At 36.6% G+C, this 24,784-nt stretch overlaps 1 protein-coding gene across 1 annotated transcript in view; it reads right to left on the minus strand.

The window, feature by feature from the left end:
• Positions 1 to 2,410: 2,410 nt before the first annotated feature.
• CADM2 (cell adhesion molecule 2) overlaps positions 2,411 to 24,784 on the minus strand; it is a gene marked incomplete at its 5' end in the record, with an annotated part of 63,280 nt that continues 40,906 nt past the window's right edge. Inside the window, 2 exons of the mRNA XM_009071039.1 lie at positions 2,411 to 3,818; positions 5,397 to 5,522. Of these exons, the coding sequence (XP_009069287.1) occupies positions 3,700 to 3,818; positions 5,397 to 5,522 (245 nt within the window). The remainder of the gene's footprint in view (positions 3,819 to 5,396; positions 5,523 to 24,784) is intronic.

Here is a 24,784-nt window from a genome sequence, read left to right on the forward strand (position 1 = left end):
GTAACTACACTGTAACTGTTGAAATAGCTACTGTACATGTGCGTACATGGTAACTTCAGTGCTGTTACAATCATGAATTACATAATTACAGATGATTCTGTCCTTTCTTTTCATTGAAATAGTTATATATATATATTATACTGCAATGAAAATACACAAGATGTTAACTTTCATGTCTTACTTAGAAAAGTTGGTTTTCTTCATGTATTCCTTTATAGAGGGAGTCTCAGTGCAAGATGAACCATCCTTAAGTAATGTGGAAACTCTTTGAAGTGTTCTAGCTTAAACTCTGAGCCTCAAGTTAAACACCAATTTCCTCGAACTGTCTCTTGGTTTGTCAGATGACACTAAAAGAGTGGGATGATGCACCCCTTGTCTTCTGATGCACCGCTTTCTTGTTCAAATCATGAGAATGTTCTTGAAGCATTAAAAAAAAATAAAATCTACATCAAAAGTTTAAAAATAATCAGCAATTGACACTGTAAACAGTACACTGGCAGAAACTAGCTACCTGGTCTTGAGAAAACTACTCTGCGAGTGTGTGTGGGAGAGGATGTCACATACATTTTAGTGATGGTGGTTCCCATTCAGAGCCTCCATTTTACACATTTGCTGGATATCTCACGTCATAATAAAAGTGGTATTTCAGAATGGGAACTTGGACAAATGGAATGGACAACTGGATTTTAGCCTACTTAATGTCATTAGTGTTGAGTCACGATTCTGCTTACAAAAAAGAGAGATGACTCTTTACACCTAGTGTAGAAATTTCAACCCGTGAAGACCAGACAGGCCTGCAAAGTGCTATCCAAGTAGAATGCTCTGTGGGGTTTTTCACACCTGCTGTGCACAGATGCAAGGGACATCACCAGGTGCAAGATAATGGAAGATCAACTATTTAAAAAATGATCACATAAGAGAGGTTTTAATTGAAAGCCAATGAAAAAAAACCCACCTTATTTTATAAGTAGAATTTATATCAGTACAATTTATATCTCTTTTTGCCAAGTAGAAATGCTGTTTCTATGCCACTGAAGAAAATGGTTTGAATTGACTGTCCCAAGGGCAATCCTGCTTTTGAAGGTTCTACCTGACCTTGGTTGGGTAATGGTTCAAGTAACAACCCTACTATTCAAGCAAGCTGGAGTTAGGAAGAATGAAAAAAGGCGTAAACACCATGCTGGTGGGGAATTCCACTTGAGCAAATAAGGCCCTCATCCAGGGAAGCACTCATATTTTTAAGCATGTGAATAGTGCCTTACAGTCCAATGGAACTTTTCTGATGCCTGAAGCTGACCATGTGCTTAAAGGTTTAGTTGAACTGGGCCCCAGGTCCTGAAATAAAATCTTGTCATAAATGATATTGTACTGTAGCTAATGTAACTTACTGCTGTGAAAAGAACCCATATTTTTGGTATTAAACTGAATGACTTCCTTCACCAGCCTTTTACATGTGTATGTTTTGAAAGACATGAATATCTTGTAAACCTATACTAGTTTTCAATGTGTCTAGTAGCACCTACCTGGGTCTCTCAAACTACCATATTATATTAACATATTATTGCATTTTTCCACAGATGGGTATGGAGTGAACTGTAAAAACAAGCATGCAATCACATCAATGCAGACTTATTTCTTTAAAATGTCATACTGTATATGATTTATTATGTTAACACTCAACCACGTCATATTATTTATGTCTGTATATTTTGAAAAAAAGTGCTGCTTTGATTGACGTCACCCTTTTTTCTTAGAAATTAACAAGATAAATGCTTCAACAAAAACAATTAAAATACTCTAATATTGTCCTTAAAAGGTTTATATTCTTCTGATAAATAATCTGATGCAGCACCTTTATCTTCCATTTTACCATACTACATGATGTCATATTCCAAACTCTCCCTTCCCCACACAAAAATAAAATCCCAGGAGAAAGTCCTTTACAGCAGACCATCATGCTTTTATGCTTCACAAATACATCAACCAGAGAGAAATACTCTTTTGTCAAAGGTGCAAAACGTAGGAGCAAACCAAGCTCCAACTAGGCTAACTTGCATTCTCCAGTGTAGAATCATTTCCAAGAGCTGTTATGGCAACCTTTTCATTTCATTGGAAGAGGAAATAAGCCAATGGGCTTACAGTGTTTTGTTGTCATATTTAAGAGCATGTGAATTTTCAGCTGTCAATTACACAAAAAAAATTCAGAAATAATTCAAACAGAGACTTTCACTGTGGAGCTAAAAGCATGGCAGGAATTCTCTATCATTCACGGTGACATAAGTTTGTACCTCACAAAATGCATAGACAGGAATTTAATATAAAGAATTAGTCCATTTACTGTATACACAAAACATATATCTTTTGTTTTAACACTTCTATTTTTTCTTTTTTTTTCCTTTTTTTTTTTTTTTTTTTTTGGCAAACCAACAGAGAGAAGCAGCTCTAGAACTGCCAAATTAAAAATTGAGAAGTTTAGCAACTCAATAGTATATTTTAAGGATAGTAATCAAATGTGGTTGTAATTTAAAACCTGAGGCTGTGCACTGGTTGTTAGCTTAAAACTACCTTTCCATATAACATTGTGCTTCCATTGTATAACAAAGAAAAAATTAACAAGAACTAGAAAAGTTTGCTGCTGAACAGTGCTAGGACATACAGACAAAAAATACCAATACATGTTATCTATTCAGAATATTGATTTGAATCATATCTAAAAGGATATAATGGACATTAGAAAATGCTTACTTGTGACTGACTTAGCTACTGCCAAAAAAGTTGAAGATGTATCAAATAATGTTTAATTGAATTTATTATATGCACTATATACATATACTAAAATGACTTGCAGTTGTGCCCTACGAACACTTCAGATTTGAGTAGACAGATGACTTCATGTGAAGCAAATAAATTATAAAACCAGAAATTACTCAGAATGTTTTCTAATCTTTGCAACCCCAAAATCCAGTAAAAGGGCACAACAAATTTGTTTCAAATGAAGCACTATTAGCTAACTTTGCAGAATCTGTATAGCTATTCAGCATGTTTTCACCACAGAAACATGGCACTGTAGTCAAGGTACCATTTAAAACACAACAAAGCAAAGCAAAACAAAACCAAAAAAATTAAGTGGACTGATCCAAATCCAAGCATACAGGAAACTATTCTAAACAGATTTGTGTTTCCAAGGGCATGTGTTTCAAAAACAAGTTGCTTTTTGCATTATAGATAGACATGTATAAAACATTCTTTGTAAACCTCTAGCCTTAGACGTAACATTTTCTGTAAGTAAATTAGAACTTTACCTAATAGTATTTGTTACGAATTTTGGTCTATGACATACTAGTAGGGACATGATAAAACAAAAAAACTGAAAAAGAAAGCTGCACAACATTTAAAAATGTAGAAAACTTGGATTAAGATGATGATTAACATTGTTAAGGCTGTATATTCAAGCACTGTATGTTAAGAGAGCAGTGGATATGATTTTTAGGCAATAAGAAATGTCCTGCTTTACGCATGATACTGTAATTATAGAATGATGATGTCAACAGCTGATTGTTGGCATAAACTGGCTACTTATAGCAGGTATGTGAATTAATAAAGATAGCAGAAGATGGCAGAAATGAATTCTGAGAAATGATAGCCAGTTTTCTCCAGCAGTCAGCCTGATAAGTAAAACTCCAAAATTCTAGCTCTGCATCAAATGAAATACTCTTTTTTCTCCTCTGCATTGACTTGGCTGCCTTCTGCATTAATAATGGCTGTGTCGGCATCAGGTGCATCTTCCGCTCCTTTTGCTTCATTTGTTAAATATGTTCCTATAGAAATAAGTACAACAGAGAAGAAAAGAAGAAGAAAGATTAGTGTTTTGGTTTTTTTAGCTTTACACTGTATTATAGGAAGTACATTTCTAACAATGCTCCAATTGCTTCATGAATGGACAATTTTTACACAGTTTAATATACATCTTAAAGGTATGCTCAGCTTTCTAATTTGTCTAAGAAATGTTTACACTATTAATACCAATAATGCACATACACAAACTCCAGTATATCCACAATAAACTAAGGAAATATTTTAACAAATATCCACTTTACCTTACTGCAGTAATATGCAATATATTTTTCAATTATAGAATAAGTGATAAAATCTTGGTTACTTCATGGAATAGCTACCCATATAAAAAACCAAACCAACTTGGAAGACTTATTATGAAATATATAAATATAAATAAACTAATGTTTAAATACCCACTATTTATATTTCGATTTTTTCTTGATTGTATCTATAATTTTACAGAATGACATCATAGTACTTTTCAAGAATTACAAAACTGAGGCAGTTTTATTAACTGAACCAACTCACATTCTAGTATTGTAGCTACTTTTATGCTCTGGATATGAATAAAAAGATTTGTTTAAAATAGTCAACTTTCCATTTGTGAAAATCATTATTTATGCTGGCATAAGACGTATAATTGTTCATTCAGGAAAGTAAAACAAAACAGATACACTTTCACTGGCTTGTTAAAAAAATGTTAGTATTCCCACACACAATCCAATCAAATTAAAAAGATGTTTTTATCAGCTTATGCTTGCTAGGCATATTATTATCCTATCTAAAATGAGAATGAATTAATACTCACACTCATTCTCACTTCACTCTTGGTTTGGGTTTTCTTTTGAGGGGGATGGGTAGGGAATAAACTGAGTTTTAACAATAGGTCTACAAGCCATACAGAGGTTAAATCTCAAGAAATGATTTTGGAATTAACTAGGTCAAAATCAAATCATAGAGAAGCTTAGTCAGAAGTCAGTGTCACTCCATCCCTGTTATCTCTGTTGGCAGAGGGGACTGAAAATGAAGGGAGCAGAATTATTATGGTGAAATCACTTAATAAAGTAAAGCTTGCCCCAAGAATGAACCCCTTATTCCAATGGGATCTGTGGTAAACTGATTAGAAAACTCACCACCATCTTTTAATATTAACTTTTAAATACATACTTAAAATATTTGCATAATTTATTAAAATGAAAAATCTTGTTCACTCAATATATATATGTTCTGTTGAACTGATATACTAGTTAAAACTAGGAGGTCATGTAATCAAGTGTCTAGAATTAACAGCCAAAACCAAGGGCAATCATACCTCTTAGCCTCTCTAAATCACTGACTTACAAGATGTCCTTGGGCACATAGCTAACTACATGCCCTTTGCCTTAGCCACTCCATTGGAAAACTGGTTAAAATTCACGGGGACTTCACTTGCAACTAGACTGTGAATGAATCTTTTGTGTTCAAACCATTTAGCAGATGAGGGAAGGTGAAGCACCATTCCCAGGTGAAATCATGCTTTGCTTCCAAAAGTGACTGAACCCCCACTAAATCTGTCCTACCTTTATGTCTTGCCAGGTATCGACCAAGGAGAATTATAGAACATAGTGTTACAAAGACAACTACAGCCACTATTCCTCCTATAAGAGCATGGTCAGGTCCCGTCTGTCCAGCCAAAGCATTTGGATCTAGAGGGAGAAAAAAAGCAAAAGTGGTTCAACACAGACAAAAAATAACAGGAAAATTCACAATGCCAACTTTTATACTGATTATCCTGAAAATAGGGCATTTCTCCCTTTAATATTCAGCATGGCTATTCCTACTTTTACTACCAGTATCTTATCAACAACACAGTGCTGCTTGTATTCCCAGATTGCTAAAACCCTGAGGACATCACAGTTACAAAAAATACTACCTTATTCTTCTTTGGCAGAGGTTATTAAATGGAAAAGGTTTCTAGTTTTGTCCTCATCTTATTACAGCTGAAAACTGGCCATAGCTATTTATAGAAAGAAAAACAAGGAACAGAGAATTGGGGATCGGATAGCATCGGCAGAATAGTGTCTGCATAATACATAATTTATAGAATTGATTCTCAGTGGGGAACCCTTATATATTCTCTTCCTCTCATTCCTATCCTATTGCACCAGGAAAAAAAAAAAAAAAGGAAGATAAAGTGCAGCCGTGCCAAGTTTCTCTGCACATGGCTGAGTCTGCATGAATTTGGTCAGATAAAGGTATCAGGCAACCTCAAAGATCATCATTCAGTCTCAAGCATCAGTTTGTGAATTTACTATGAACACTCGATTAACACGCAACATGAGCAAGCTGTAATAGATAGAACAATGTGTTAGCAGGTTCATTTTACTACCTCTGTGCACAGCACCAGGAATACTGCCAGATTCAAGCTTTCTGTGCTGGTCATTTTCCTGTTTTGCTGTCTGATGCTTCAGAAAAGTTGCAAAGAGGCAATCATGGGAAATGGCACTACTTAGGGGTGAATAATTCTTTGGAGCTTTTGAACAATGAACTAGTAACCTGTAACTGTTGACTCACCAGACATATGCAGAAGAAGGTAAAATTCAATCTGAGGATCATGGTAAGATTCCCATTATAATGAAAATGCCTCTGCTGCGAGGTAATAGTAATTCTTTGAGTATGCTATTAGCATGTACTATATGATGCAATCAGTCCACTGTCACTGCTTCAAGGGCATTTCCCTTATAGGAGCTGTTTACATTCCACAGATAGTTTGCAAACAACTTATTTGCTTTGCAAAAGGGAAAGACAGGAAAAACGTTTACACAGAAAAGAGGGCAAGTCTGTGAAGATGATAGAAGGGCCTCTGATAATGCTGAGTATGATTCCATAATACCATAATTACATTCTGCTGACCAGGATCATTGTATAACAGTAAGATGTACCGGTATATCTCGTGTTATAACAAAGCCAAGTGCAAGGTGTTGCACCTGGGTCAAGGCAATCCCTGGCACCACTCCAGATTGGGGGAATGAATGCATCAAAAGCAGCCCTGCCAAGAATGACTTGGGGGTGCTGGTGGATGAGAGGCTGAACATGAGCTGGCAATGTGTGCCCACATCCTAGAAAGCCAATTGTATCCTGGGCTGTAGCAAAAGCAGCATTGGCAATTGAGGGAGGTGATTCTGCCCCTCTCCTCCACTCTTGTGAGACTCCACCTCAAGTACTGCATCCTGTTCTGGGGTCCCCAGCACAGGGAGAACATAGACCTTTTGGAGTGAGTCCAGAGGAGATCACCTAGATGGTTAGAAGGATGAAGTACCTCTCCTATGAGGAAAGGCTGAGAGAATTGGGATTGATCAGCCTGGAGAAGAGAAGGCTTTGGGGAGACCTAATCGCAGCCTTTCAGTGCCTGAAGGGCCTACAAGAGAGCTGGAAACAAACTATTTTACAAGGGCATGCAGTGATAGGACAAGGGGAAATGGCTTTAAACTGAAAGAGAGTAGGTTTAGATTAGATATTAGGAAGAAATTCTTCACTGTGAGGGTTGTGTGGCACTGGAACAGGTTGCCCAGAGAAGCTGTGCATGCCCCATCCCTGGAAGTGTTAAGGCAAGGATGGATGGGGCTTTGAGCAACCTGGTCTAGAGGAAGGTGTCCCTACCCATGGAAATAGATGATCTTTAAGGTTACTTCCAACTCAAGTCATTCTGTGGTCTACAAACATATATACAAATCTATATAAATATGTTGTATAGATGCAGTAAAAGAATCATGTTTCCCCCTCCTTTTGTAAATTGTGAGGCATTCTGAAACTACATTTTCAGGTTTACTGGAGCACAGAGTAGTATGGCCACTGTTACAGATTCAGTTCTTCTCTTAACAGTCACTGGACTCATCAGGCATGACTTAGTAATTTATTGCTGGCTTTCTGAGCTCCCACATCTTTCTCTTCTAGCTGCCAAGAGGACTTTGGGGAAGATGGTCACAACACTTCTGTGGACATGATGACAAATAGTAGGTGTTGGGCCTCAAAAAAGCTAAAAACACCTCATAAAGTTAGTTGTGCCTGTTCCCTCCCCCATATCAATGAATCGTCTGGAATGGTGCTGCTGGTGGTGCCACTATGCTGAGTACGTGTAATCAGTCCAAGGGCACATAGGCTCTATTTTGGTGATTAAAACTGACTCCAAGTTCTGTGCCCCAGCAGATTTGCAGGGAGAAGCAAGACTGCTGAAGCATTCTCTTCTCAAAGCAAGAGCTCAGGGCATGCATCCATCCTTTCCCATGTCTTTCAGGGGCTTTGTTTTCTAAGGGGAGAAAGAAGGAGGTGACTGCTTGCTTGAGAAAATGGAAGGTGACAGCTTGCTGCAGGAATGTCAGCCTGCTTGAGCCATCTAGAAAATTCCTCCTTTTGTGGTGCCTGTGGCAATGTTGGCATAAACCTCCTCCCTACAGCAATAAGGAAGCACCCATTTGGGCTCTAAGGAGCGCAGCTTCCCCAAGTCCTGTGTGTGACCCACAGGAGATGTTCTTCAACAACACTGGGTCAGGAGCAGCTAGTATACTGGCAGTAACATTATAGAACAAAAGGAGATATTGTAAGGGATAATATACTTCCTGATGCAGAGTATTATCCAGAGAAGGGTTAGCACAGAACTTTATCTAGAGGCATTTTTTGAAAAGCTGATTGAAGTTCACAACCTTAGCTTATCACCCAGATTTATAACATATGTCCTCTGTGAACTTTAATAAACATTATTGATAAAAAAACCTCACAATACAATGAGATGAGGATGCCTCTGTGTTTTCATCCTCATGTGATTTCCTATATACAGTGATTCACTCCTCCTCTGACATACCTGATGTGACTACATGAAGTGACCTAAAGATAGCATAAAACATAAGGTTTCCATGCACTAGTGTGAATTAATGAGATAAATGCTGCTTTACACTGAAATTTTTAACATTAAAATTAGTATAAGTAGTCTTTGGATTGCAAAAGTAAATTGTTTTGTTTTGTTTTTTTGTTTGCTATAACCTCAACCTTGCTATCAAAGCCAGATTATATTAGTAAGTATTATAGTATTATAATAGTAAGTATTACTAGAGAAATTTGTCCTGAAAAAGTTTATACATGACCTTTATATTACCAGTGAACAATTTATTTGTTAAAAATAAAAAAGGAAAGGAAGGAGAGGAAGGAAAAGATGGAAGGGAAGGAAATGAAGAAAGATTCTTAGAAGTGGACAAAATGAAAATCTGTACAACATAAACAATATTCTGAACAGGAAGCACACCTCATAGAAATAGTCTCCTCATAGAAAAATAATGTTAGCATTAAATATAAATACGCTCTACATTATGCATACAGAGTAATGCACTATAGTTTTGCCTTTCATGAAGTGACCCAAACCCCATGAGTGAATTATAGATCTGGTGCTATCTATCATCATAAATAATTACTATGTCAAAATGTGGCAGAAGAGTAACAGAAAGATAGCAATAAAGGGGTTTGGAAACTATGCCTTTTTGCATTTATGGTATATATACAGTGAACATGAATAATCATCCAAGTGTTCTGGGCATTAGTATTAGCAACTCCCATTAAAATTCCTCAAAGTGCTAACTGTGTATTTAGGCACTGGCCACTTCACGGATCATTCCAGTTTGCTTTCCAAGAAATAGAATAGCATTAAAATTACTTATAGATTCCCATTATAAGCTTCATCAGGTAAATCCTACCCTGCCACACGCATAACCAGCAAGTGAAATCTTAGGTATGCAATTGTGCAAGAAACAGTTACAATCCAGCTGTTTCCATTAAAGGAAAACAATACGACCACCACCAAAACCCACAAAAAACCTCAAGCAAAAAAAAAATCCCAACCACTCAAATATTATGCTGCTACTGTTCTAAAGTATACACTTTTTTTAACTGTATAAGCACAGGCAGCTACAATAGTCATGGTCTTAAATAGTGAAAGTACAGTTTTGTAATCAGACTAAGTCTTCAAAGTTCAGTTCTTTTTCTGTGCATTTCATCCTTTCATGAGACAAAGAAAACCTTACAGAAAAATAATGACACAAAAGCTCATAATTCTGCTTTATTTCCTTTTGATTGCTGATGCTATGAAGATGTACCCATTTTCAGCTTCTGGGATTTGCCTGTTACTGTTTGTTCACAAACAGTGAACACTTAAATGAAATAACACATACTTAAATTAAATCACACTTTTAAAATGACTGAGGAAGAAAAGTGCATCAGTCATTAAGAAATTAAACACATCAGATAGATCTACTAAATAAGTAGATACACACTTTTTATGACTTGCTGACAAAGTTTCACTGTAGAATGCTTTTATATGAATTCACACGTTAGTTAAGGAGAGAAATTTTGGAACAACTTTTCATGTTTTTGCATAAAGTATATGATAATTATTCATCTAATTTTAGTTTCTTCATGCATAAGTTTCCTTCTTATTTATGCAGAGTTGACTTGACTGAGCAGGCTGCAGGAAAGGGTCAGATAACCCTTTCCTGAGCAAAGGCAGAGCAAGCACATTTGTGAATGCTGAAATGGCATGTTCTGGGGAATATATGCTCAAGTAGCCCCCTTTATTGCAGAACTTTTTTAACCTGTGTTTTTGGCTTACATGCTGAAGTTTAAAATAAAATCATTCTGAGCATGAGATGACCTAGCTTTGAGGCATCCAAAATAATAATTTGTTTTGACCATTTCTACTATAAGAAAAATTGGAAATAAAGGTCCTAATTTGCTGTGGATCTTAAATAGCCTTCACAAAATGAAGACATATCAAGTATATGTATTATTCATAAATTACTGTTCCTTAAGTCTGGGAAAAGAGCAGGGATGTCCCATTTCTCACAGAGGTACTGAAACCACCAGCCTACAGTCACTTTTGCTGATTTCATGAATAATCAATTGCTGTGGCAAAGAAGAATCACTCCAACAAGGGATTCTACAGCATGGCTCCATATTACAATTTATGTGGCAGAAAAATCTCCTGCTTCCTTCCCCATATTCAGGGACTTTTAACCTTCCGCACAACTTGCCAATGCTTTATACTTTTGCAAAAGCAATTGTTTGTATGGCCTGGCTCAAAATCAGACCTGTGCATTTTAGGGTGAGGAAACCCAGAAAGTATCAAAATTAAACATATTGCTCTGTCATATTCAGCATAAAAATTAAACATATTGCTCTGTCATATTTGAAAGGCTGTTGAATTGGTGCAGATGAGGGTGATAATGGTGGGAGACAGTGAACATTTCTGGAGAAAATATACAAGGAACCACAAATCATGAGACATCTAAACATGTACTACTTTTGAGTGCCCTAGCTAGCAGAGAGCAAACTGCAAAAACTATGGGAAGCAAGTAGTTTTGGGTTTTGTGAAGTTCACCAGTGAATGTAAGTTATATTAGAAATATTACCCCTTGAAGTTTCTCTGCATATCAGCTTAATTTCCTAAGGAGAGATAGATTGAATGATCATGCTCTTTCACTCTGACCAAATTACTTAAGAACGGTGGATCCATTACAATGAATTTTAAGAGACAGGAAAGATCTCAAGATTATTGTTTTCCTGTAACTAATCTGGGATGACCCATAGCAGCAGGAGCTCAGACCTTATTAGATCCCAGAGAATTTGTGGGAAGGATCCTTCATAAAAACCCTAACAGAGACAAAAGCTTCGGTCAAAATCTCTGCCAAAGAATCAGTCCTTCATTAGAGGTTTCTCTCCATGGCAAATACTTTGGTATCCAATATGGCATAGATCCTGTTTTCACATGGTTAGGTGGCATTTATAACATCTGAGCTCTTCCCTCCTCACCTTTTTAACTCTTCCCCCCATAACCACCCTTTCTACTTCTCTTCCTTTCTACTTCTCATAACAGGTCAGATCACACTACCACTCGTCTCATAACAGGTCAGATCACACTACCAGCATTTCTGTAATTCAGCTAAAAAGGCAGTCAGCCACAAGGCACAATCTCATGGAAACCAGAGAAGATTTCTTTCTGCAGCTTATGGCACAAACTTGGGCTGTGTAATGTATTTAGGTTAATATATTTGCCAGATTTAGCCATAGGCTCCATATAATATTTAACTGCTCCACCAACGGAAGTTTTGGAAATAAAAAAAGTAAAACTTAAAAACCAAACCAAAGCAAATCAAATGATCAACAACAAAAAACCCAAATCCCAAAACCTCAAAACAGAACCTCAATGATTTGGTTTTGCATCAGTAAGAAAATAGATTAAGATACAAATTTTCTTACAATATGGATAGAAGGTTGGACTGAAGTGATAGCTGACAAGATATTTGCCTTAGGAAAAGTGGCAGTAGTGCTGTCTGTGATAAATACTCGTAAGTAGAATTTACCTATTTTAGCATCTTAATTTGGGCACGCCTGAGTTCAATTTCCCTTGCTGGCCTGGAGTACTGGAAACAGGTACTTTTAATCTCCTTTTATAATATACTACCAACCACTAAAATACATGCACGTGAAATTTGTGAAAGTATTGTTAAGGGGGAAAAGAAAGTTTCTGCACCTTCATTTAAATTGCAGAGTAGCTGCCTAAAGGGCCTGGTTGTGAAATTCATTGAAAATGTGTTTTGTTATTAACCAATTCCGAACTTAAAATATGTGTTAAGCTTCTTTTTCCTTCAGTGCCTGTAGCAAAGAAGAACAAAACAGTGTAGTAATATGCAACATATATAAACTGCTATTTTAATACCAGAACATCATCAACCATAGAGAAGACGGGCAGAAAAAATGTGTACTTGTAAATCTTCAAAGGAATTGATAGCCTTTTCTTTCCATGTTAGTGCAGTAGCACATTTGGCCCATTTTGCCTCTGTTTTTTTCACAGTACTGAATTATATATACATTCCTATTAATAAAAGCCCACATCCCAGAAGGATAAAAGTCCCACACTAATGTTTCAGCAGCTGAAACTACAGCTTCGTTTGAAGAGCTCATGTTGTTCTCATGAACCTAAGACTTCTTTCAGTGGAGAGAAAAACCTAAATGTCTTCTGATGAGTATTTGTGTCCAGGCAGCACTTGTCAAATGTAAATAAGAGCATTACTCATACCTATTTATTTTGCATTTTTTTTTTTGTTTGCTTGCTTTTTTTTGCAGTGCTTAGAAGAGAGCTGTATACCTACAACATTAAGATGAAAAGTTTAACAATATTTTTCAGGGTCCTTAGAGCTTCCTTCCAGATTTTGTGTCTGTGTCATTGACACAGGTTGCTTAAAGATTTCTTTTCTTTTCTTTTCTTTTTTTTCTTAATACTGCTTTAAAAGCTCCCATTTCCTGAAGGGAACAGTTCCCCTAATTAAAGCACATAAAAGACTTTTCTTATTGACGACATTATAGTTTTGGCTGTCAATAAACTCATTAATTGCTTCAGACTTTGTCTTAGGAAAAAAGAACTAAAATCTGCAACTTTTTGCCTTCATCCTATTTTCTGTAGAGGATAATTAAGTCAATTCTGGGTTTGAAGAAATACTTGCAGCCTGTCCAGATATAACTTCTGGCTCCTGAAACAGGAGGCTGTAGAAAAGAGACAACTGGCACAGATGACATGAAAATTTCCCTGTAAAGTTTTTCTCCCTGAATGAGTCAACTGTTCCAGCATTTTAATTTTCATCTTCTAGTGAAGTTACAGAATGCTCAGTGCCTTCATTGTAGAAAACAAAACAAAAGAGAGCAGACTGAAGTCTGGAAACATCCACCTATTAGATACTTATAAAAATAAAATAAGAATCCAACTCCAGCTAGAAAATCAAGATTCATGACTTCCTACTTTGCAAAAAACCCCACATTTCATGTGTAATCTTTATTTTGATGACTTTCTATCAATAAATATAGGAGGATTTCTACTCTTCTTGGTTTTCTTCATCAAAAAATGGTCAGAGACCAGATAGAGTCGGTGTGCGTGTAACACTTTTTCCTATCACCAGAAGTTAAATATCTAAATAAATAAGAATTAATACAGAAGGTGGAGATGCCAGTGTACTCTTCTGCTCCCGTCCTTGTAGTACCTTTTAGTTGTGTGTTTTGGTAATTTCCTACAGACTGGTTTGCTAGAGAAAATATGAACATGACTGTGTGGGAAGGGAGCGTGGTGCATGTGCTTGGTGGAGTTTTCTGAGCGTAGGCATCTGTTGCTGGCTGCCATCTCAAGGTTTGGGGCCAAGCAATCAGATGGTCTCTGGCAGTATTATCTTTCACAGCAACTCATTATTACCACAACTACACATCATGCACTATGGTGAGATAAGAGCAATTGCTCAAAGCATTTACAAAAATTACTCTGCTAACTTAAAGGAAGTCTCAATAGCTTAAGTCTACTAGAAAGTAGCATAAATATTTCCACTGTGACTTTTTTGCCACCTTGTTTTTATGCTGTCTGTTATACAAACACCCTCACACACTGCTTCTCAGAGCTAATCAGTATCACTGGGAGTGCAAAAAATAAATACTTCCTCGTGCAAGCAGTGGAAGACACATACTTTCAGTTAAGAAATGGCATGAAACAAATGGATGGAGAGGATCAGTGAAGAGGAGAGAGAGACAAAGCTGTTTCTGATAGCAAAAGCTAGGGAGGAAGAAGTTTTTTCACCATAAAGCAGATCCACATACATAAAGTTAGCTGAGAACAGGTACAATTGTACAAGGATCAGACAGGTAGTAACAGATTCACGGTTGTATAAGGTACATTGTACTGAATATTTTTATGAGAGTTTTAAAACCAAGAAGGGCAGCTTTAATTTAATTGAAGAACAGTTCTAATTAAAATTTAGTCTGTGGTGGAAGAAAACCTATTGTTTAAATGAATTCTTTATGCTTGTCATACTAATTTTTTCTTACCAAATCAGATTAGAATAATTCTAAGCCTATAACCACCCCAGTAAACCAGCCACTTACAGCCAGAATCTGACACCTTATTCATGCTGAATAGCAATTTAATCTGCTGTGGGACTACTCGGTATGAATAATTGTAACAGAATTTCCTCTTTGGCAGTTAATAGTATATTTTGTCAGTCAATACATCTCCAGAAAATTAGCCAGGCATACTTGTGGTTAAGTAACTGATCCAAAAGAGGATGTTGATTGATCCAGCTCATCTCAGAAATAGAGATATGAGAGACATTAGCAGAGACATTCTGTTGTAATGCACAGAGTAACAAAAGAGGAGTAAATTATTGACAAGAAGGTGAGCACCACTGTTAATATGTGAGGCATCTTCTATAGCTGCTCTAATTAGGGCATAAAATCATATGCAAATTCTTTGGGACAATGGCAACATCCATTTGTGAAGTTACTGTCTAAGAAATAAAACTACCTTCTATTTGTTTGAATTTTTGCCAGTGGTTTAATTGAAAGATATCCATTCTTTACGCTAACTCTGTACTAATGGAAACCACAATATTTTCCCCATTTAATAATGACATGCTTGATGGAATTCAATATCTTAACCAAATTCTCCTCTGGGAACATTAAGACCATTGTTTCCAGATGCCTTAAATACCATCCTGCTTGCACTTAATGCCATTGATTGGTAATGGATTTGCTAAGAATAAGGTTGATCTTTGCTTTCCTAAAGGCTTTCTGTATTCACAAAAAAACCCCAACAAATCCTACACAGTTTTTGTTTCATGGGCTTATTCCTTTTTTTTTTTTTTCTAACTTGGCATCATGCATTAATTTCCAGCAGCATGATCTCTACTGTCAGCACCACTAGCTGCAATGCATCCGGATTCTACCAAGGAGGTCACATCCCCACCAGTTTGCAACTGACAGATTCATTTCCTACCTTCTCTTGAGACAGCAGGGAGGACTGAAAAATCAGAGGTCCACTGTAATTACTATGTATATTTCAGATTAAATAAATGTGATAAAAGCCTCCATCTGGCTGTTGATCAAATGTGCAGAGGCAGGCTGATTTTCAGTGACATATTACAATATGTCTCTTGTAACAGTCCCTAATGCCATCCTGTAAATTACTTACATTTGGGATTACTTGACTGCAGCACACAGAAATATTACTCACTGTTTAAGTGCTGCCTATTGGGAGTATGGGAGATGTGGCCTTATCTTAAAGTTGTTAAGCAAGGCATTAAGAAATAATGGGGCCATGTTTATTTTACTAAATGCTGATTGTGCTCACATTATTTGAAGATGGCAAACCCAATTTAATAGCAGCCTGAGCTTGTTCCTGATGCTGGAAAGCTGTAGAAAGTCAAACACTGGGGAAATTAGTGTAAGTGGTGTGCTGAAAAAAGTTCTTGAGGGGAACTTTTAAAATCAGAAAAGTCCTGTAAAATATGTCTAGTTTCAAATTACATGCTATCTGCAGAAAAAAAAAATGCAGGTCTCTCTCTGAACAGAAATTCAGTGGTTCAGTGTCTTCCATTAAAGAAAAATCTCAACCAGCAGCTTCAAAAAGAAGCAATACAAATTTCAAGGAAAAATTAGAAAATTATGCTGCCATTTCACCATTTACTTTACAGTTCTCCTTGGTATGGTGGCTGCAACACGTGAAGACTCAAAATTTAGTACCTTACTCAAGATCTTTTAAAAACTTACAGTAAGAAAGAAAGTCTGGGGAAAAATGTCTAACTGTGGTTAGAAGGGCTGTTCTTATGACTTACAGCTTCTTGAGCTTTATAACACATAGAACAACAACAAAATTAATTCAGAATTGAAAATACCAGTGCTTATTTTTTTCTTAAAAATGGAAAATCTCATCTCCTAGACAAACTATGGATATTTCTGGTCTACCATATCACATTGTCATGGTTCTTATTGATCATTCATTCTGTCCAGAAAGTGTAGCAGAACACTGTAAATCAAGGTGCTGCCCACCAAGGAGAGATTTGACCCTGTAAATTCTTGTTCTAAAGCCAGGCAGAAATCTCTTGCTGCTCTACAAATCTTAAAACTCTGTACTGCAGTAGTCAAAATTTGCTTCCTTCTGGTCTGGAAAAAATTCTTGGAAGTGTTATGAGCCTAGGAAATATCTCATGGGATTTTTTGCTCTAGAAATATTGTGCTCATCTCCTGTTTGATCAATCCAACAAGTAGCTCTCCCTTCCTTTCCCTATTCAGTTCTTGCTCTCACTGCATAAGATTTTTCATAGAAACCCTTCACCCTAAATCCTCTTATTAGCCTACATCACTTAGCATCCACTCTTACTTAACTGAAGTGGTTCATTAAATGACGTTTCCTCTTAAAAGACATCTAGAAATGTAGTCATCTCTTTAAGAAGTCAAGAATGCATAATATGAAAGCAGAAAACAGTATTTCAAACAAAGCTGGAATTAACATGATTCTTCCAAGTGCCAATGCTGAGCAACTTTTCTTTACCTCTTTCCTTCTCCCCTTCCTTCCTAATAAGTCTGTCCCATTTACATTATAGCCATCTAAGGGACATGACATTTCTCACTGAGGTATTCTGCATGCAGAAACCAAGTAAAAATAAAGATGCTCTCCAAAAATGGGTTTTGATCATCATGACATTCTCTTTGATGCAGAAGCTTTTGTTAGTCAGTGAAATTTTAGTTGTGACTATCTAACCAACATCGATAACAATATAATTACCAACATGTAGCTAGTAGACACTACATTCAGCTGAAAATGAGAGATACTTTTTCTGAAAGGTATGATGCTAAACATGGATATTTCAAGCTTTCTGGTTTTACAGCCTTAATTCAATAAAACATGTAAGCATGCAATAAATGTGACAATTCAGTGCTTTTGTTGAGTTGCAACAGGGGTGTTAGATTCCAGCTTCAGGTCACAAGACATTGGCTACCAAAGGAGATGCAGACAAATTAAAGAAGTAGCTAGGAATACTTCAGCTGTAAGAAGCAGTTTTTTCAGCCTTTCTTGCCTTCTGAAAAGCTTTAGCAAGCTGTTCCTCCTCCTGCAGAGGTGAGATTCATGAATTCAGAGCCCATTGCGACAGCTTCGCTCTGACACCAGCATGTTTGGGTCTGGTGCCAGCAGCAGGAGTGAGCCCACAGCGCTGGGCAGCGCATAATCAGAGAGTGCCCCTCACTGGTAGCAGCCTCTCATCAAAGCCCTGCTCTTGTCACCTGGGCCAAGGAGGCAGCATGTGGCCTGTGCCTTCAAAATCTATTTTGGTACTTAAGGTGCAAAGGGGTATTTTTGCACCTTGCAGTCCAGCAAAATCATAAAAAATTACATTTGCTCGGCTTAGCAATGACTTAGTCAGCTCACAGCAATGTGTGAGGCCCAATGGTTGGTGAAGTGGTCCTCCAGGACATCATGTTGCTGACACCCTTTAGGAAGAAGATTTTACCAGGGAATAAACAAGGAAAATGGGATTTTAATCCTTGCCACACAGCAAATACCTGGGTCTGTGCTTTGGTAAGGTGCTTACTTTATCTGAGCTTCAGTTCCTCTAAGATAAAATGAGACTCATGAACAATGAATAACCTTGACCAATAGAATGACTTGTAAACCAATGATTTTTAGATATCATGGTAGTAGCAGTAAAGCAGGCACTTCATTTGTCCCCATAAACAATATTCTATATCATAGTATTTTAAGATATTTGAAATGGACTTTTAAGGGTTTCATTTTCACTAAGCTTTTGTTGGATATATTTTTGGTGGGTTTTTGTTTTGTTTTTTTTTTTGTCTAAAAGGAAAATGAGCATCTATGAATTTGCATAATGAAGAAATTAATAGCTGGATGCCTTTATTTCCAAGAGATGAGAATGAACAAGATAGCCTTACACAGCTATATTATTGAAAGTAATTCACACCAGAAAATTAATGAAGATAAAAATAAACAGAAATATGGGAATAAGGGAGAAATAGGATGAATGTACTTCCATATTATGGAGTGAAACAGCGAAGTATTAGGGATGATGTTAAACATTGCTAAACAGGTTGACATGGACCCTTGGGTTCATAAATAACCTTGAATTTAATAGGAAAACTTGTTCCATTTTAATAATACAATCATTGAAGATGTATGTCAGCTGACACAAGAAGGTAGCATAGAATTAATGTTTAAAAAATTAACAGCTATATTCTCCTGGCTTCAGTTTGCTTTTGCATCTCAGTAATGTCTCCTTTCTCACAAGAGCTAATAATTTATGCATTACAGTTAAACTTAGAAAATTATGATTAAAGCTTCTTTATATTTAGTTACGCTAACTTCCTAAAATCCCAGGAGAGCAGTTAAATATTAGATCCTTTATTTGTATGCTAATCAAATGCAACAATACAGTTTAGCACTTTAAAATTAAACAAAGCAATCAAACCTGCATCTAGCTGTCAAGGTTTCAGGGAACAGTATTGTAAGGTAGTCCTACCACTTCTGTGACCACTGAGCAACAAAAAGTAATCACAACAGTCACAATAAAAGCCCCATAAAATGCTAATATTTAAAATAATGTGTGTACAGGTAGAATGACTTCTCTTAATAACTTAAGTAACTGTTCCAGCACATGAACATCTTAGGTATTTCAAGGGACATTTGTGCCTTTCATTGCTGCCATAAGGTATAAGTGGTTAAATCTTCATGGTACTATAAACTCCTATTGTTACAATTGCTCTGCAAGTATATGCTATAATATAATACAATATATTTCACATGTGTGAATGACACACAACTATAAAAAAGAGCAGAAAGACCTGTTGAGGTCAGTTGTTAGTGGCTGTCTGCACTTTTAGACAGTAAGGGTCAACAGGGTGGTTGGGGGCTGGAGCGTATAATGTATGAGAGGATGCTGAGAGAATTACATTATTTCATGCTTAAGATGAGAGAGTTAACAGAGGAAACATATTGCTGTCTTCAGCTACAACATGGGAAGGAGAAGAGATGATTGAGCTAGACTTTTATGAGACATGCACAGAAATGAGAGGTAATGGACACAAGCTGGAACATCAAAAATTCAAACTAGATATTAAGAAATTCTTTTTCACCACAAGGATGATCAAACATTAGAACAAGTTACCCAAAGATGCTGTGGGTTCTCCATCCATTGACATATGCCACCTGAATGAGGCCTGAAGTACTGTTCTTTCTGTGTTGTCTTACATTGTTGCCATCACTGTTATATCCATACTGTCAAAATTCAACAGGGTCTCCAATTACTTTGCTCCCACCCTCTAGTAATGCACACATAGGGAACAAGAGTTCACATAAAACCTTAGAAATTTTACTACAGAAAGCAGCTGTATGCTGGCAGAGGAAAACCCTACGTGACATAAAGGGCCTTGTCTTCCTCTAACAACTCATTTTTTCTTGAATTATTTTTAATCTCAAAGACAGGGTCACAGCAGACATTCTGAAAAAAAATTCCACACTAGATTATTTCAGAGAATGTTTTACAAAGCATTATAGATAACGAGAATGTCAAAGATCAGCAAATTGTTCCAATGGACTTTCCATCAAATTATGTTTAAAATTACTGAGAGGTTAGATTTGCAAAGAAATGAGCTGAGATTTCAGCATTCAGTGGCAATTGCAGTATTTTCAGCCAGAGTTTCAGTTTTATGGCCAGCTTGACAAAACTAGTGTAAATCTGTTTTCCTCAGGTATAGCTAGGTTTATTTATAGCAAGGTCAGCTCATTTGAAATATCTTGTATCTCTTTACTCACTAGAGAAACTGTCATGCAAGTAAAACTCTGGATGGTGGTGTTTCTCTGTAATAGCAGAGAGTAAGAACTAGCAACCACAGAAATTGCTTCTCTGCCTGTCAGACTTGATATTCAATGCACAAAACATTTTGTAGATAAAAATATACTGGGGCTTATCTCCATGTAATAACAGTGAGCACACATTTTTCAAAGTACACTGTAGACCCCAAACACAGCAGGGGCTCTGATGGAACTACCACATGGAAGCCCTCATCTAACAATCTGACAACTAAATATATGGTCCAAATCTTCTCCACAAACCTGAGGAGATAAAATCCTTCTGCAAAAATGCTGGTCGGAAATTTCTCCCCGCCCCCGAGTTCTGTTGGAAAACATTCTGGAGTGCATCAGCCATCTCTCTTTTCCTCCTGCTCCCCCATATTCCTCCCTCTTTGGCAACATGACTTCAAGAAGAGGAAAGTTTAATGATATAGTATCCCAACTATATTTAGCAGTGTCTTTACACACAGTTTGGGATGTCTCCTGCCTAGCATTCGGTTCTAGCACCATCCTTCTTCTGTACTGCTTATTCATGAAAGATGCTTATACAGCTTCAGTGAAACTGACATTTAAAATTACTTCCCCAATGTCACAAGCATCTGCACAAATCCTGTTACTACCTTGCTATTGTGTTTTTGTTACTTCCTGCTACTGCTTTGCAAATGAAGAATTTTCCCACCAATTTCCAAAAGTAGGCTCCATGAGACCTCTGGAAATTTTGGGGTTTTTTATTCAATGCGACTGTGTACTCAAGATGAGAACCAAATGAGCATTTAAATACCTTTTATACATCTTAAGTTATATTTGAGAAACTAAGTCATGAAATGCATTCACAAAAGTATGGCTTAAGCTGTTTAAAGGACAGCAAGACAAATGTGTCCCTGACAAATACATCCTTGGATAACTAATATGCTGTACTGTGCATGCCTAGAGGCAGCAGAATTTTGGCTGAGCTGATCACCTGTGTACCTGCCTGCCCTATAAAGTTGTTTTAAATTCACAAAGTAGGTGTCTCTATCCCTAAGTTGCCTGAGGGCCCAAGTGATTTTTTTTCCCTCAAGAGTGTTAAATACACACTTGAAAATACTGAATTCAACCAAATTATACTAACTATAGACTTTTTATTCAAGATTCAACATGAAGAGGAGCAGAATCATTATGTCTCACTAGGGATGTGGAGATTAACAAAGAATATTAAAATAAATACAATTCTGTCATACATAAAAGAGTGTGAAACCCCCTGAAAATAGTAAGGACATCACCACAACAAAATTACGTGCCAAGGCCATGACCATCTTTGCACTATGTGACAGAAATGAAGTCAAGTCCTCAGAAGTGGATAGTCATGTTATTGGAGAAGTAGGGGTTTGTGACCTTAATTTAAGAAAACATCACTTTTGAATGGAACTGGCTTGGAGCACAGGTAGAGTGAACACATGAATTACTGTACCCACAGAATGGTTTGAAATTCCTCATTCAGCACTGACCTCCTCTTCTATAGCTGACTGTCTACCATCATGCACTGAATATCAGATTCTTTGGCTTCATTCTGTGTTGACTAGGTGCCTCTGGAAAGGCAAATTCCTCCTGGGAAAATAACTCAGAAGATGGGTGCAGTGACTCATCTCTTGTCTCATCTTCCTTCCATGCATAAGAAATCGTATGCTGACCAGCAATGGTATGATTTGGTCCTGGCCATGCTCAAAATGTTCCAGCATTTTGACAACATATAAACTACTGTCAGCAGGGTAGTTCCTTAAAAAAAATTCATCTATGAATGAATTGGAACTCTGTATTTGAAGATATCACATATGAAGAATGTGTCATTGCTAATATGTTCCCCTGCTTTCTTTAATGATTAGTTTGATTCCTGACTGTATGTTCAACAGAATACAGACATTCAGTCAAAATCCTCTCTCTCCCTCCACCCTAAATCTCTTCAGAGATGTGTACTTCTGATTCGGCTGTTAAACAGAACATGATGTTTTTAAGCACATGCACATTTACTTGACAGAGCATATTACTCATTTACCTTCACTGCTATTCAGTTTAAACAATTCCCTTTAAGCATCTTATGACAGGAATTTATAGGTAATTGACTAATTTTCTATACTGCTAATATGTTAACATTTTTATGGGAACACAGAAGAAAATAGTGTATGTGAAATCTTGGAAAGTTTTCTTTTAAGCATTGCTTTTTTTACAGGATTTATTTTACAGTTATTAATAGAAAATCTGTAGATGCTAAGATGCACAGTCAAATGTAAATTACATTGTCTGGTATTGCTTCAATTTGTTCTTTGAAACATCTGCTTTTCAAGCTTTATTTACCTGTCTGGTGATAGTCAGACAAATTACTGCAAGATTTTTTTGCCTGAAGAGAAGTCTGTCATTTCACAGAACAGATGCACAGAAGAGAAGTTGATTTGCCTTTTACAGAAATATGCTGGAAAAAACCCAACTTGCCCAAATGAAACAAATGTCTTGGTTTTCCATTGCAGCCACAAAGAACTACACCAGCCAGCTTTTTAAACAACTAGTGTCATGACTGAGTCCCTCATCAGAGGCTTAGCCCTTAACAGTTTAAGATCATGTATGCTTCATGCTTGCTTTACTTTCAGTATCTAAGGATGCAGTCATTCTCCTATCTGACTCAACTGTAAACAATTTAAAACTACTACTAAGAGCATAGGCTGACAGAGATCATTTTCAGCCAAGACAAACTACTTCTGGGACCTTCTTAGTGTGAAGTGCTCAAAGATGTGTTTCTTAATATGGAGAATACAAACTGAACAGGTGTTTTTCTCATGCACATATTTGTGTCATGGCCTGGCACATATACAAACATGCTATCATCGAGAAGACTTCTTGAACCAGATTGATAATCTTTAATGGAAATCTGTCATGTTATCAAAGAGCAGTGAACAAACTAAAGAAGTATGTGCAGCCTGGTGGGGAATAAAAGCCCTTGTGCTGGTACACACCCAGTGGCCAAGTCCAAGCAGTAGGACTTCAGGAAAGATAATATTTATCATTTCAGGTCACTTATTTTGACATAATGCTCTTTTATGGAGCATTATGGGTGATTTTTTAGAGACAAGACAAGCTTTATAATCCACTATTACAGAAAACTTTGTTTAAAATGCTGATACATAAAGGAAAATATTTTTTTAAAAATTTTGTTTAGCCTATAGACTTAGACACAGAAACAAATACTGAGGGAAGTGCTAGAGACAGTCTCTCCTTTTAATTCCCAGCTCTCAAAATCCTACTTCAAATTACTCCACTCCTTCATATGCCAACAGCAATATGGATAGGGTTACATGAGGAATAAAATCCTGCACAATGTAAGAACTCCAGAGTATTATCCTTTAAAGAAGCAACATTGTCTATGGGATCCATGACACAACAAAAGTGTGAGTTTAGGAGGTTGCTTAAAGAGAAAAAAGTTGTGAAATACTCCAGTACAACACTTTGAAATGTCTCATATGTGTCTTCTGAGAAAACATAAAAAATTGTGACTCTGACTGTTTTTGTAATTGACAACAGCTTTTGATATCAGATCTTGGTTTTTGAGGCAGAACCTGTGTGAAACAAGCAGCTGTGCATCAAAACCAAAATACTCTTCCAAAGAGCTACAAGAAAGGCCCAAGACATAAAAGGACTGATAATTATAACAGCACAAATGTAATGAGCTCTGAGTGTAATTGATGGTGAGTTGAACTGTTCTTTCAATTCAAAAAATCAAACCATTTTCAACATGTTTAGGGAGAGCTATTATAGTGCTAACATTTTAATAGTGTCTTTTACACCTACATTGTACAGGAATCTTTTATTCCCAGAACACCCTGAAAACTACATGACTCATTTCAATAGGTTATGCCTCATGAAACATTTTAAACAAACTTGAAAATCAATTATAATGAAAGAGATGTTACACTTGTTGTGGAAATTTTGGAAAAAACAAAGCCATGTTTTCTGTACCACATCAAGTGCTTATTAACATTTTTGATACAAGAACATAAAAAAGAGATTTTAAGAGATCTTAAAGAAACAGAAGAGACTGGAAAGGAAAGGGAGAAAAGAATCTGCCCTATGAATGCACACCCTTTTTCCATGCATTTTTCTCATTTCAATCAGTTTAGTTCATAACCAATATTGAATCACAGAAATGTGGCCATAGCCTCTGACTCTTGGTGCTTCCCACATGACAGAATGCTCTAAAATTCAGCAGAAAGAGTTACTGTACCTGTG

Source organism: Acanthisitta chloris, unplaced genomic scaffold (assembly GCF_000695815.1).
Source record: "Acanthisitta chloris isolate BGI_N310 unplaced genomic scaffold, ASM69581v1 scaffold9483, whole genome shotgun sequence".
Lineage (NCBI taxonomy): Eukaryota > Metazoa > Chordata > Aves > Passeriformes > Acanthisittidae > Acanthisitta > Acanthisitta chloris.